Source organism: Saimiri boliviensis, chromosome 8, assembly GCF_048565385.1.
Source record: "Saimiri boliviensis isolate mSaiBol1 chromosome 8, mSaiBol1.pri, whole genome shotgun sequence".
Classification (NCBI taxonomy): domain Eukaryota; kingdom Metazoa; phylum Chordata; class Mammalia; order Primates; family Cebidae; genus Saimiri; species Saimiri boliviensis.
In genome coordinates, this window is record NC_133456.1 from 77,878,897 (window position 1) to 77,895,510 (window position 16,614).

At 38.8% G+C, this 16,614-nt stretch overlaps 1 protein-coding gene across 2 annotated transcripts in view; it reads left to right on the forward strand.

Annotated features, from left to right (window-relative positions):
* Nucleotides 1-14,721, forward strand: part of TPRG1 (tumor protein p63 regulated 1) — a 194,894-nt gene extending 180,173 nt beyond the window's left edge. For both annotated transcript variants that reach the window (XM_010337715.2, XM_003927007.4), the window contains exon 6: nucleotides 4,160-14,721. In XM_010337715.2, the coding sequence (XP_010336017.1) occupies nucleotides 4,160-4,354 (195 nt within the window). In that variant the 3' untranslated portion in view covers nucleotides 4,355-14,721. The remainder of the gene's footprint in view (nucleotides 1-4,159) is intronic.
* The last annotated feature ends 1,893 nt before the right edge of the window (nucleotides 14,722-16,614 follow it).

Below are 16,614 nucleotides of genomic sequence, written 5' to 3' on the forward strand. Positions count from 1 at the left end.
GCTTGCTCTCTATGACAGGTGGCTTCCTTCCAGATACATGGAGGCTAAAACCTGTAGCCTGCAGGCTTGGAAAACCAGCTCAACTGAGGAATGTGGGCCTACAGGCATGAAACCTGGTCTCTTTACTCAGTGTAAACAGGAAGCAAGGGATGGTTGTAATAAAGAAAACTGATACTCTAGGCAATGAACTGTTGGCAGACAGCACCTAAAGCAAACCTGTGGACCAGGCACTCAGCTGGTAAATAATTGGTGGAAAGTCAAGAATAATACTGCATCCCCCCAGCCCCCACCAGGCACACTGCTATACTTTATCCTAAGCAACACACAGCCCCTGTGTAACTGGAGTTGTTAAAACCTGACCCTCTGTATTTGGGACTGAAATAAAAGAGATAGCCAGAGGTGGGTGCATACAAGCTTTTAGAGAAAAGTATGTGGCTGGTGGCATTCATATCAGATGACAAGCGTTCCTGTCACATAGATTTGGTTCAGGTGCTTGAAATGCTCAGGAGCCAGCTCAGGGACTCAGCCTTTTGTCTGCCTCTCCTTCAATGCACTGCTTGCCACCCTGCTTGTCTCCGTAACTATGCCCACCCCTGGCTTTGAAGGGGCTCCTAGAAATGACTGGAAATGAAGGGCGTCTGACACCAGTGAAATGCCAAGTTCATTGAGTATGAAATAGTATCAACTTTTACTTTCTAGCACTTTGATTTTGAGGCCACAGAGGATTCTCATGAAATGAAGTTTATGATGAAGCCTGAGGAAGCGTTCAGTAATCCAACTGGACAAGATTTATTGATCTATGAAAAGGCATTCTGATAATCCAGAGTGTTGCAATGGAATTGTTGAGATGAATTATACTTTGATTTTTAAGAGCTCATGGTTTGATAATGGTGATAAGGATGAGGTCAGTGATGATTAAACAGTTAATATTTATTGATTACTGGCAACAGAATTCCTTTATGGCCTTTGCAATGTAACTCCAAATTTCAGGCTCATCTCATTCTGCTTTCCTAACCCTTTATATAATGCATGAGCACACAGGTGCATGTGTGTGTACACCTCCATTTACAGCTGGCATACAAGCTTTATTTCACTTAATCTTTACAAGTATCTGATAAGTTTGATGCTATTAATATTCTTATTTTATGGCAAAGGAACTATAAAATCGAGAGAGGTTAGATAACTTGCCCAAAATCACACAGCTAGTGAGTACCATAGATCCGACTTAAGACAGCTCCGCCTGCTCCTACATTTCCTTTAGTTCAGTGGTTTTCAAGAGAGGGTGATTTTGCCCATGGGGGACATTTGACGATGTCCAGTGTCCCTGTGAGACATTATTGGTTGTCACATCTGGGGTGGAAGCCTGTCTGGTATCTGGTGGGTGGAGGATAGGGAGGCTGTTTAACATCCTTACATGCAGAAGACACTCTCCCCCATAGCAAAAAGTTGTCTGGCCTAAAGTAGCCATAGTCCCAAGGTGGGGAAACTTTGGTTTAGCTGTACAGACAGCCACATTTTTGACTCTACTTCATAAAGAAACAGATGAAATATTTGAGTGGAGGCACAGGTCTAGGTAAAACGTAATAGAAAAAAAAAAAGGTGAATTTTTTCCTTGAGTACGTGAGAAGGCATTGCAGAAGATGTAAGATTTAAGCTTGGTTTTGAGAGATGTGTTGGAGAGTGGGTGCTATAGATCCTTTTGGATTAAATCATTGATTGCCAGAGCTAAAGATTCCTAGGCAAGCGATTGTCATTTAAAAAGAAGCCTTCTGGAAATACAATTTTACTTGGGACTCAAATATATAAAACTGATGATAAAAATAGAGCAGCTCTCATTGATTTGACTGAAGGGACTAAAACAAGTCACCTGCTTGGCTTTCGTTTTTTTGTTAACAACTTCTCCTCAAACCCTCAGGTACCTGTTGTCCCAACATTATTTACAGTAGCACTTTCTTTTCAGAAGAATTTAGGTTTGGGTGATAAATTACATGTAGAAATCCAATCCATGAAGAGATCTACTGTTCTAAAGAACATGGTTTAAAAATTAATGAGTGTAATATTTTCTCTTTTGCAAATGAGGAACAGGAATCCTTCCCCAAATAGCAGAATTTTAAAACTGAAGCTTCTAAAAATTAGTATTTTATAATCCTGCTCATAACAAAGAGGACTTCAGGAGTTAAGTCAGGAGACCTGAATCCAACCCCTTGCTCAATCATTTACTAGTTATTTGGTATTGGACAGTTCCCTGTAACCTTTAGAACCTCAGTTTACCTATCAAATCCCTTCTACATTGCCCACAATGCCTAGTATCTTATCCAACAAGAGTTTGTGAATTTGTTAACTCCTTCTCTCTGTCCCATAGCCTATCATGTTTAGGCTATTAACTTCACTTTATGAATATAATTCTTGACTTCTGGATCTGTGATTATTATGGAAAATTATAGACTTCTGGATCTGTGATTATTATTATGGAAAATTTATAGACATGGACTTTTTATCTGTACATTTCTTCATGGTCCTAGCTTCTATATCTAGTTGCCTATTGAAAATCTCTAAGAGGATTCCTTGTGAGAACTCAAACCACATGTCTGCAGCAAAATCCTTCATCCCTATATGTTACCATTTCCAAGCTGCCTCTCCTAGGCTTTCTCAATTCAATAATAATATCACTATCTACCCAGTTGCTCAGTCCAAAAATCTGGGTGTCATTTTTAATCCTTCTCTTGTCTTAATCCCTAAATTCAATCACCCCACCACCCCCAAATATGCCTAATTTAGCCATTTCTCATGGTCTCCACTGCTACACTGTCCAAGCCACCATCATATCTTGCCTGGACTCCTGAAGTGAATTCCAGACTCACCTTGTCTTCCTGATTCCATTCTTAGCCCTGACAGCATTCCATTTTTGACTCCACATAGCAGCTAGGATTATTACCATTTTTAAAATAAAACCTGTACAACTTTAAACTCCTTCTTAAAATCACATCAATTCAAAGCCCTTAATATGGCCCCAAAGACTCTTCATACCTAGTGCTCCATCCTCTTTCCTTTGAACCCTAGACTTCTATCTAACAGGCCTCTTCTGTGTTCCTTGAAGAAGCTAAATTCATGCCTCCCTTACAGTTTTTGCAGATGCTGTGTTTTCTACTTGGAAATCCTTCTTCACATAGCTAGCTCTTTTTCATTATGTGGGTCTCAGTTCAAGTTTTACCTCCTCAGAAAGACTTGCCGTGAATACAGGATGTAAAGTATCTCTAACTTGCATTACTTTTTAGCCTTTTCCCACATTTTATTTTCCTTCCAGAATTTATCACCATCAAAATTTTTATTAATACGTTTTGTCGGCAATCATGAGAATGTAAGCTCTGTGACAGCAGGGTGTTTTTGCCTGTCTGTTCACTGCACTTAAAACGTTCCTGGAATGTGTTGTAGGTGGCTTATTCATATTTCTTAATTAACTTCAGATGCTCTTTTTTCCATTAGAGACAAAGAGAGTTAGTTTACAGTACTAATACTGAGGCAAATGGTTTGTATACAAACAAAAAACTTAAAGCAGCTAAAACTAAAATGGTACTTGGTAGACTTATGTGGATGATAAACAAACTGAAAAATCACGTATTATTTATGACTCTAAGAAGCAAAATTGAGCCTGAGGAAAGTTAGTCTTAATTGAGTTAAGCACCATTTTGTTTTGTTTTTTTTAGATGGAGTCTTGCTCTGTCACCAGGCTGGAGTGCAGTGGCACGATCTTGGCTCACTGCAACCTCCACTTCCTGGATTCAAGCAATTCTCCTGACTCAGCCTCCCGAGTAGCTGGGACTACAGGTGCACACCACCATACCCAGCTAATTTTTGTACTTTTAGTAGAGACGGGGTTTCACCATGTTGGCCAGGATGGTCTTGATCTCTTGACCTTGTGATCTGCCTGCCTCGGCCTCCCAAAGTGCTGGGATGACAGGGGAGAGCCACAGCACCTGGCCAAGCACAGTTACTAATTGTATTAACTTAACGGAGTTAAACTTAACCATTTGCGTTTAAGAAGCAAGAATAACTGCAGCCCCAGGAGAGTAGTCAACTTTGGTGAAGACTGGCTGGGGAAGTGAGTATATCTCTCAACGTAATCTACAATAACTAACTGTGTGCCTTTTCTCTCCTTCAGTTGTCTGGGTTTGTGTCTAAGCTTGTTCCAGCTATCCAGAATGCCCACAAGAATTCAACTGGATCTGGAAGAGGAAAGAAACTGATGGTGTTAACTGAACCCATTTTGATTGAGACCTACACAGGGCTGATGTCATTCATTGGAAACCGCAACAAACTTGGCTATTCCCTCGCCCGTGGGAGTATTGGTTTTTGAGAGTCTTTTTGTTACCATAAGTATATCATCCATAGATATGTCACTTGGAAAGTTCCATTTTCAACCGCCCTATTTTTGGACTGAAACAATTAATAACTTTTAAATAATACTTCATGATTTTGAATATTTAGTATTTCAGGAAATTTAAAAGCTTGATTGGACTGATAGATACACACTTTAGACCTCATACAAGAATAACCAAATTTCCTTAAAACTAGAACATAAATGCTGCTGAGACTATCGAATATTGTTATCAAAAGAGGACCTGATCATTGCACAGGAAAGAAGACTCTTTAGGTCTTGTTACTTCAGCTGTCTAAGTATAGGCATTTTTTTTTTTTTTAAGGTCTTGGTCTTCAGCCCTCTTCTCCTGATTTATTCTCTCATTGGGGTCTCACTGTCTTTAGATTTTTAGCTACCACTTTATAAGGAAGTCTTCCAAATTTATATTTCCATTCCCAATATTTATTCTAAGATTCAGTTTTGCATTTCTGTCCGCCAGTCATCTATATATCAGTGTTACATTGAGCATCATCAAAATCCTGGATTTCTCTGTAGCATTTATGTGGTCTCAGTTATCCATACCTGAATTCTGTCCATTTTGATTTCTCTAATCCTTACCGATTATATCCTATATACTATCACATCTATTTATGGCTTAGCATTTTATTCCAGTGCCAAGATGTCAAACTTGAAGCTCATTCTTTTTTCAAAATTGCTCATATATTTCTCCTTACCATTTTTACAGCTGTATTATTAGATCAGGTTTTTAACTCTACTCATTCGATTACTAACACAGTCTGTTAAATGGAATCCTTGCTCTAAGACTGTTTCAATCCATCCTGCACTCGGTTTCTAGCTCATTTGCTTTTGCCATCTTCTGTTCAAATATATTTTTAATAGAAGATCCTTTTCTTCTTGTGAAATCTTTTGCAGAAGCAGAATATACAAAACATAAAAGTAGGATCACTATGGTTGGAATGAGGATGAGAATGCCACAGGCATCTTTCTCTATAGGCCTTGGAGGTGCTGTATATGGAATGCCCATGGATTGCAGAGGGTTTTGAAGACCTTGTTTTCAAAAACACTGTCCTAACCCACTCTATTCTCATTGCTCTTTTCCCTCTTATTTCCTGCTTGTTTCTTCCTGACTTAGATCTAATTTTCAACAACCCAGGAAATTATCTCATATTTTTGCATCTCTCAAGTTTCTTTTTTTTAATTTTAGAATCTTATTTTATTTAGAATAAAAAACTTTGAATGTTGACTACATACACATTACTACAAAAGCTATTTGCCTTTCCCAAGACTCGCATTGGACACATCTTGGTTGATATTTAGGTTGAAAATTCCAGCTAACTTTTTTGGGGGGGGGCTTTTGTGAAGTTTAATGTCTTTGCTTTGAAAAGCTTGCTTCCTCAATTTTGAAGATTTGTCCTCTGATATATTTATAAACATCAGTTTGATGCAGGCATTTAAATTCCAAGCCTTGAATAACTCTCATTTTATTTTGTCTCTGTTTACTTCCATTAATATTTTTTTCTTTCCCTCTCGTCTGCCTTTATAGCACCCACTTTTTCTTCCCCTCATGATTGCAAATATTGTTATAGTCCCCAAGGCAGGGAACTTCTATTCAGACTCTAAAAGGAAATGTTGAAATCCATAGCTGTCCTGTCAACAGTAGTGGAATGAAAAGTCGTTGTATTGTTTTGGCACTGGTTCTGAAGCAGGCATAATTGGCAAATTATTATAATACTGCTGCCCGAAAATCCCCATTTGCCTCAAGATAGTGACATTTATTGGCAGAAGCCTCTGAAATGTCCAACACATTCTTTTGAGTTACCATTTAAGGATCAGCCTGACAATCGACTTCTCTCTGCACATTTGTTTCCTTTGTAACCTAAGCCAGACTGTTCCCAAATGACCTTCTAAAGGACACAGTGCACCATCATCAATGGAAACAATTCAGAAAGGATGACAGGAGGGAGATGGTTCTTAGTTTTGAGAGCCAGTCTGTAACAATAGGATACGCACTGAATGGAAGCAAAGCTGTTTTGCATAGTGAATTCAGAGATGATATGAGAGTCTTTGTGGATTCCCTTCATGTTTCATAAAAACTATCATAGATAGGATATTCCATTAATTGATAAATGGGATCTAGAAAGCAGTATTATGACCAGAGGGCAAGAAGATTTAGGAATCTGGATAGCAGTTCAAGATAAGAAAGAACCTCTTACAGCTGTAAATTTTCAATGATGGAATGGGTTCTTTAAACAATGAGCCCACCATCACTTGACATGTTCAAGGAAAGACTAGATAAAGTAGCTGTTGTGAGAGAAATTGTTCTATGATATCATTTGGAGAAATGGTTGACATATCTTAAGGACAGTGACCCTATGATTTTCCAAAAAAAATTGTTGCTAATAATTAGTGACTTAGAACCATTTTTTTTCTTAGGAAAGAATGGGATCAATCATGGGAGACCCTGGAAAATTTCCTTAACTTTCCTAAGGTTTAATTTCTTCATCTGCAAAATGGAGACAATTATATTACTTTTGCTTATTTCATCTTGTGAGGATTCAATGAAATGAGGTGAAATTCTTGTATTAAATAGAAAGCTTTGAGTATTTGCCTAGAGAGTGATGAGACTTTTGCAGCAGAAGGTGGGAAAACATCCAAGGGAACTAAATTTCCTCCAGAAATTGTTTCTTCACTACCATGGACCCACTGACTATGGTTTTTCTCATTTTGCACTTGGTGTTCTTACTTGGACTTGTCCTTAAGCTCAACGGGGAGCCACAAACCAGGGGACCTATCCGTACACTTGGAATTTTTATCAGGCTATCATCTGAACTTACCAGTACAGTTTTGCAAATGGCATCATGAGTTTGATTGGTAATAGGAATAAACACAAGATACATTAAGTACAGTACAAAGCATTTCATAACCAAAATGTCATGGTTGGAGGTCTTCATTATTTGATCTTTATCTCATTCAGCGATTTCCACTTGAAAAATCTCTGATAAGCTTTGTTTCAGAAACTGCTTGAACAGCTCCATTGACAAATGCCTCACAGTCTCCTGATACATCTTAGGCAGTTCTGAGGGTGAGAGAGTTCAGAGCAGATAGATTTTTTTAAACCCAACAGGAGGAATTTTAAACGATTACCAGGACTCACTCCTCACTGAGTGCTCAGTGGTCAGTTGGGCCTTTTTGGAGACATAAACTTTGGTTGTAGGTAATCTAAGGCAGGAAAGAGAAGCTCATTTATAAGTTGGCTACTTTTGGATCATTTGCCTTGAGGTCCATTTTTTACTGATCCTTTGTTGAAACATTCTTAGGAAGCCAATTTATAGAGTTTTGGTGATAAGAAGGCAGAAAAACCATGTAAATGCAGCGCTTTTATTTCACAAAACATGAAACAAAGGCCTAGAAACTGGAAAGAAATTTCTCAAAAAGAAGATGGTGAATTATTGGAAATACCGAGATTAGACTAAATTTTCCAATTTCTTTTCCTAGCCCACTGCTCTTTGCAATATAGTATCTGTATTCCCTGGGAGAGGCACGCCATCTGAATGGATGTATCATACTTGTTGAGATCGTTTTGAAGCGAGAAAACAATAGGGCACAGTTGTTTCGGAGGAATTTCCAGAAATTGCCTTCCTTTTCTTAAAGGCTAAGGACACTCATAGAACTCTCTCCTTTCCTATCTGATAAAAAGGCCCAAACAAAGCTGCGGAAGCTAGCAGAGCCAGCAGATATTTTGTAAGGCAGCTTTACCTCTGCTGGCACTTTGTAGGGCAGGAGAGGGGAGGGCAAAAGTATTAAATTTAGGCTTAAAAGCTCCTCAGAAATTCTTTACACACAAGAGACCAAGTTGGAGAAAAGAAGATGACTTTTGCCAAGGGGAAGAAAGAGAGAGACTCATGCCTGTGGTTTTCAAAGGTTAACAACAACATAAAAAAGCCAAGGTATTTGCACAGGGATGAATGCTCACTGGCTCCTGGCCAACAATTATACAAGGGTTTGTGCCCACATCCTGTAGCTGTGGTTTAGGGACGCTGCTCATGAGTGACTTTTTATGCTTAGTGGCAGGAAACTTTAGTCACTGATGTGTAAATTCACCTTTGGTCTGCACCTCCCACAACGTGCTCCGAACGCAGTTAGGGGACTAGCTTCTTGATTTCCTTGCAGACACCAATTCCCCAGAGGCTAAGGAAAAACTCTGTTTGAGGCCTTGGAGTTACAGAGAGTCGTTCGATACTTGTCTTATTCTACCTGATGTGACAACTGCTTGGGATAATTCTGTATCCACAAAAAGGAATTGTGATACCTTCTGCTAAACCCTCTCTTTAGCCTCAAAGCCAAAGACCAAAAAAAAAAAAATGAGCCATATTTCATTGCAGGCCTGCAGCCAATGTGAAATATGAGGAATGAAGTCAGGACACTGCTTCTCAACCTAGGTCTTGTATCTCATGTGCTGTTTTACACTCAATTTTTAAAAGTTCTTAGTAAACATCTCAGTCCCCTTCTCAGTGAAGCCAAATGGTATTTGCAAGCCCAGTTTAATCAACTCTTGTGTTTTTAAGGGAGATATGACAGATCGTGATATATGATGGATGTGTAGAGACCAAGTTTTATGAACCACCACCTTGTCTCTCATGTCCTGCCCACAGTCCTTACCCCTTACATCTCAGAAATTCATTTTCCTTTCTTTTATATTCCCTGCTCACTCTTCATGGACTCTAAGATTCGAAAGGACCTTGCAGGTCAGGTAGTTTAGCCTCCTTTGGTTGAGGTTGCAGGAATGCCTTCAACCAAAACAGGTATAGCAGATGGAAAATCAGCTTCTGTGTGAACATTCCAAGAGCACAGAACTTCTTGTTTCTAAAGCAGTTAATTCCTCTACTGAGCAACTAGGTAGAAGGTTTTACTGAACATTGCACCCAAACCTTTCTCCTTGGAAATGTATAGATTTGGTGCTGGATCTTCCTTTGAAGGTATCTCAAATAAATCAGTTTCCTAGTTCACACGCTCACACTTCAAATAAAGGCAGGTGCTCTCCCAAAGCTAATGATAGTGGTTTTATTTTTGTATTTACAGATAAAACTCCAGTTACCACAATCATTTTAAAATATGATGCATTATCCAGAGTCCTTATCGAGCTTGTCTCTTGCTTGTGGGCTATTCTGTTTGGTTAATACTTCTTTTAAAATATTATATTCAACACGTGGCTTGGCAGTTAATATATGGACTAATCAGTGCAAATTAGAATGGATTTTTTCTTTATTTGTGACTCTACTATTATTAATAAAATCCAGGTTTTCTCTATCATGCTATTTGTTCACATGAAATGTATGAATAACTTCATATTATAATATATAACTGTTTTCCTGATTGAGTAAACCCATTCAAGGCACAAATGAGACCACTTTACTGTTTTCTAACTTCTTAATTTATCTGTTAATTTATTTTCTAAATTATTTATTTAACACTTTACCCTGTAGATTTTGCCTAAGTCACTGTGAAACTTACTCTTCTCTAGCATCTGGAAAACAACATTGTCTTCAAATGAGTTTTTTTCTGCCTTCAGTTTAGAGGACAAGGTGGGCATGGTTTTTGTGATGGGCAGCAGAGCCAAAGCAGTAAACAGAATGGCTTGATCCAGAGGAGTCTTTGGAATTAGTTAGTTGATCATGGTGTTCCTAGAACAAAAATAGAAGGACAGACTATTTAAGTCTTATTCAACCTGTAGAAACAGAATGATTTGAAGACTGACTTGAATCAGCACCAGCCACTCCAGGATACCACCATCCTGATTAAATTCAAGGATCCTAATTTAATGGTAGCAGTTTCTACTGTCATGCTTGCCCACAGAGAATAGCCAGCATGGAACTATTCAAGAATGGTAGGATTTCCTTCATAAATGTATTTCTGGCCTTGGGGTCGAAAGCCTCTTTGGAACTTCTTGTGAGCTATAGAGGCTAGGTGAAAATATTTTACATAATAAAACCACTTTACCATCCTGATCTCTCCAAAGTTAGATGCCTTCCTCTGGCATTTCCTCAGTTTGTTAATATATACTTTCTTTAGGTCGATGGTTTAGTTAACAAAGCAAACTATTAGAGCCACTCTTAGTGTCCCAAATACATTGGATCAAGAATCCTGGCCTGGTCCACTCTAATCAATAAATTCTTCATGTTCCAACATTATACTTCTAATACCCTTGGCATCAGTGCCCATACGTATTCTCCAGTTCTCTCTTGATATAAGTTGGCAAAATGTTACCATTATTTTGGGATTTATTTTACTGAATCACACTTGTTTACTTACTTTTTAGGAGTCAGATTTGTTTATAAGTTTAGAAACAATGCAGAATGAGAATAAACTATCATACATTTAATCTGATGCTGACTCCAACTATAGCTATTGAGCTAGATGTAGTTTTGTTGCTTGAGCCCAGCAATACATTCCTTGGCACCTGGTATGCACATATTGATCTGGAATTTCTTTTTCTTTTTCTTGTCTTTTCTAACCTATCATTAAGATTATGAGAAGCAATTTGCTTTCAGCTGGTAGAAACAGCAATATACTCAGGGTTATTATATCAACCTTCTAACCTTATGTCATATTCTAGTCAACAGGGATCTTGATCACTTCTGTTTTATAAAGCATCATGCTGGTCCGTTTCATTGATGATATCGTGTTGATTAAAGCAGGAAAGCAGGAAGTAGAAACTGTTGTAACACTTGTACAAGACATATGCATGGGAACGTATTGCCTCAAATTCTTTTCTTTGTCACCAAAAAGTCACATCAGTAACTTTGATAGAGGATCAGTGTCTGGGGCATGTGAATATACACATCCTAAGGTAAATGGTAAACTGCTGCCCAACATGACTAACTTTCTTAGTTAACCCCTCACTACTTAAGGGAGTTCTTTAGATGTGAAGGTAACATATAGCTCATTTGGATCTGCTACTTGAATATATTGCCCAAGTAATCCAAAAGGCTGCCAGTTTTGAGTAGGGCACAGAATAGGAGAATAATCTGAAGCAGGTCCAGGCTACCATGTAATCTGCCTTGCCACTTGGGCTATATACCCCAGCACATCCAAAGGTGTTCAAAGTATCTGTGGCAGAAATAGATGCTGCATGGAACCTTTGTTCAGTCCCTCTTGGTGAATCACTGGGTACACACACATATATATGTGTGTGTGTGTGTGTAGCCGTTGGCTTGTGACCAGGCTCCATTAGAAACTTAACACTCTTTGGGAGGCCTAGGCAGGTGGATCACCTGAGGTCAGGAGTTCGAGACCAGCCTGGGCAACATGGCCAAACCCCGTCTCTACTAAAAATACAAAAATTAGCTGGGCATGGTGATGGACATCTGTAATCTCAGCTACTAGGAAGGCTGAGACAGGAGAATCACTTGAATCTGAAAGGCAGAGGTTGTGGTGAACCTCGATTGCACCATTGTACCCCAATCTGGTGACAGAGCAAGGCTCTGAAGAAAGAAAGGAAGAACGAAAGAAAGAAAGAAAGAAAGAAAGAAAGAAAAAGAAACTTAACACTTGACCATAGGCTATCAAGTTTCCATGCAGCCTAAACATGTACTAGATGTTGTCTGACCCATCAAACCATAAAGTTGGGCTTGCACAATGGCATTATATTATATTAGAATGACATATACAAGATAAGGCTAGAGTAGGTCCTGAAGGTACAAATAAGTTGCATGAGCAAGTGTCCCAGAAGACCATGGTGCCTATTCCTGCTACATTTCTTCTCACTCTTTTTTCTTTTACTTTATTTCTTCAAAAACAAACGGGTACAGTAGGTGCAGAATGTGCAGGTTTGTCACATAGGTATACGTGTGCCATGTAGTTTGCTGCATCTACTGACCTGTCCTGTAAGTTCCCTCCCTTCACCCCTCACCTCCCCAACATTCCATGATGTGTGTAGTTCCCCTCTCTGTGTCCATATGTTTTCGATGTTCAACTCCGCTTATGAGTGTTTGGTTTTCTGTTCCTGTATTACTTTGCTTAGGATGAAGGCTTCTAGCTTCATCCATGTTCCTGCAAAGGACATAATCTCATTCATTTTTATGGCTCCATAGTATTCCATGGTGTGTATGTACTACATTTTCTTTATCCAGTCTATCATTGATGGACATTTGGGTTGGTTATATGACTTTGCTATTGTAAATAGTGCTACAATAAGCATACAAGTGAGTGTTGCGAGTTATTGTTAAGCTGATTCTGCTCCCCACTAACCCACACCTATGGCTTTCTGGGAAACTCCTTGTAACCAATAGAGTGAAGAAAGAATTGAACCTGAGTTACAGATACTTCTGCCATATCACCCAAAAATGAACAACTACAGTATGTACTCCGTGGTGGTCCTGGAAGACTGGTGAGGGAAGTTTCTCTTAGTGGGTCAAATAAATTGACTACCATTTCCATATCCTGCCTCAGAACTGCTTTCCATTTTGTAAGTGAAGAAACAGAGTTCTGAAATAATAATATAGCCCGGTTACTGTCATACATAACCAAGAAAGCCACCCTAGCTTGCTAGTGGCAGAAACATGATGCTTCTTCCATTTTGCCTGTTTCAGACTGGACTCAGCTTCACCTAACATAAACATTTTCACTACTTTAAACACAAAAATTTTAAAATATGAAATAAAGTGCTTACAATATCATTAGAAAAGCTGGAGACACAAGCTCTAGGGCTGGGATTCCAGAAATGATTCCTGAACAACACAGCAAAGGTATTGGCTTTCCTTGCCATATACAGAAAGCTAGGCAACCAGAAGCTGCTATTCTTTATTTATTTATTTAGATGGAGTCTTGCTTTGTTGCCCAGGCTAGAGAGCAGTGGCGTGATCTCAGCTGACTCCAAACTCCGCCTCCTGGGTTCAAGCAATTTTCCTCTGAGCTTCCCTAGTAGCTGGGGTTACAGGTGCATGTCACCATGCCCAACTAATTTTTGTATTTTTTATAGAGATGGGGTTTTGCCAGGCTGGTCTCAAACTTCTGATCTCAGGTGATCCTCTTGCCTCAGCCTCCCAAAGTGCTGGAATTACAGGTGTGAGCCACTGAGCTCAGCTGGAACCTGCTATTCTAACAGCATTACCTTAGCTACGATCTAGTGAACTGCTGGCTTCAGAACCACATTGTGTCTGCTAGATTTGCCACAGCAAAATGGGTGTGATACATTCCTCCCCCTTCCTTCTTATTTATCCTAAAGCAGAACCTGGGGAGGGGATGTCATTTCTACCTTTTCATAATAACTTCAAAAAATTATTGAATGTTTAATGTGTCCCAGACAGCATGCTAAGATCTTTACATTAATTATATTGATGAATCTTCAGATAACTTTCTCAAGAATATAATATTAATGTCACCACTTCAATTTTGAGTTGGGGAAAGTGAAGTAGAAAGAGGCTAAGAAACTTGGTCAAGGTTATGTACTCCTTGGAAGAAGATCTGAGTTAAATTCGAGCTTACCTCTAGAAACTAGCTAGAAAGGGATTTGAAAGTTCTAATACTTAGATTTCCAGCCTCTGCAGTACAGAAGACTTGCTAGAACAAGGTTGGAATGGATTGAACTGGTCATTCCGCTAGATTCACAAGCTGATATATTAAAGATAATTGTTAAACTCTTCCTCTTCTGATTGATTGTGAGCCCCTTGAAGGCATCTCAGTTTGTTCTCTAGAACAGCCCTGTACATCTATTAGCCAATCAATAAATGAGTCTTATGATGTGGATGCCATAGACGTTTTGATTTCAACCCATTTCAGTAGCACAACCACTGCCTTTTTGTGGTCTGGTTTTACAGAGCAGCAGCCCAGGTTAGGACTTCTCCCTAACTTGAAAGAAATAGTATTTTGTTTTCAACCAAATGCCTTTTTTAATGCCTCAAATACTTTGTTGTGGTTACATCAAAAGCACATAGCAACAGTCAGAATGTGCATAGCTAAAGAAAGTGTGGAATGACATTTTACTAGGGAGGAAAAACATGTAGACAACTAGCTGAGTGATGTGCAGCGTGCCTGGCATAAGCTTGTCAGTTTCAGAATGGAGCTCTGTTAGCAGAAGCACAGGCCACACCTAAAGTAAGCAGAATATGATGACCTGATAGGTTCTCTGGCCAGAATAGCAGGAATATCAGGAAGAAATAATAAGCTGAGGCTTTTCTGGCCTGCTATCAGCTGTGAGAAGAGTGAGCTGCAATCAGTAGAGACCAGGCATCTGACTTTAGGGGCTTCTAAGATGATGCTTCTACAATAGAATTAGGAAATGTAAAAAGAAAAAAAAATTACTTTCATGGGAAATATAATGAGTTCAGATTTGGATAAGTTGAGTCTGAAGGGCTAGGGGAGATCAAGGGAAAACATTCCTATCTAATTAGTAGGTCCATGTGAAGGCATGTTGCTCAGGAGATAGGGTCTTTGCCTAGAGATAAAGGTCAGGGATTCATCCAAGAATGAGCAGCAGTTAAAACGGTAAGAGTGGATGAGATTGCTCAGTGTGAAGGTATAACTATCCAGAAACTTTCTGCAATAATGGAAAATTCTATAATTTGTTAATTCTATACTATACGACACAGTAACCACTAGCCATGAGATAAGACAGGTGAATATTAGGAACCAAAATTTATTAATTATAAGTATTTAGCTACATGTGTCTAGAGGCTGTCCTATTGGACAGCACAGGTGTAGAATAAAGAAAAGGACTCAGAACAAAATCCTTAATAATAGCAATATTGCATATCTGGTGTCATTTTGATGCCACCAAAGATAAGAAATAGCATATGCCTTTTGAGTGGTTTGTTTTCTTCTATGTTTTATGGTAAATAAAATGATATAGAAGAGCTTATGTTTAAAACCAGCAGCTTCTTAATTCACGTTTTCCTGCTTCCAACTTATTGAGAAACCATTTTAAGAATCTTTCTTTCCAGTTCTGTCACTATAAATCCAAAACTCTAAAAAAATAAATTTTATATTTCTATGTATCAATTCATTAACAGCAGATATTATCTATTCATTTCTGCCTACGAAAGAACAAAACTTGAAACCACGCCTCAAAGAGTTAAAGATACCAGTGGCTAACAGAAGTTCTTGAGTTTGCAGGATGGCAGACAAGAAATGAAACAACTTCTTCAGTGCTGAAACTCTCTCCCTTTTTATGATAACTGAACCGGCTGAAATCAGCTGCCATCAATATGGCTGGCTGGACTTTGTGCAGAAGCCTGCTGATGTCACAACCTGAGCTTCTACCGCATGTTTCATACCAACTCCCTAACGCCCTGCATGTGCAATCAATGAGAATGAGGTGGCATGAAGAGATAACTGCACACGCCCTAGGAATTTCCAGACCTCCCCTTTCCTTCCACCAGTCACCTACTCATCTCAGAATCAACCCCTAAAAAGTTTTCTAATAAAATTACTGCCTTAAAGCCAGCTCAGGGAGACAGATTGGAGGTGGACTCCTGTCTCCTGGTTAGTTGACTAGCAATAAAAAGCTTTTCTTTTCTCTAAGACCCCATGTCATAGAATTAGCTTCTAGTATATAGGGCAGTGAGCCTCTTATGCTTGGTGACAGACTTAGTTTATGTACACTATATTCTACGTCTTCTTCCCCTTTTCCTTTAAACACTTATTATTTTCACCAGTGAGTACCTTTGTTACTTAAATAATATGCTTTACTTCTGTGTCTTTCTCTATCAGCATTAGTTTCTCTCATCTTTCCACTATTAAAATAAAAACAGTGAGATAACCCAAGCTTTCTTTCCAGCAAATTTTATTTTTTGCCTTCTTTCAAATATGTATGTACTTCTGCATGATTCAGGTTGTAAGCTTTTACATTCTGTTCTGTGACTGTATTAAATCATTTATGCTTGTCTGTATCTAAGTGATTCTGAGGGAGCTGCTGGTGGAGCTAGTGAAAGGAGGCAGACGAAACATAAATTATCTACCTGTTGACTTTAGTTCCCCATCTTACTTTACTTGTGCAAAAACAACTCATGGCCTCTATGTCTTCAGTGTCAAAGATCTATCATACTTTGTTCTGAGATTCTCTTTCAAGCCTACACATTATTAATATCTTTGTTTTCCAGTGACTTAGTCAAGTCATTCTATTTCTGCTTCCAATCAAACAGAGAAATAGAATGACTTGACTAAGGCCATATTACTGGGGAGTTGGAAAGTTGAGATCAGGTTTTCTGACAATGCATTACCTCACAAATCTGTTCTTACTA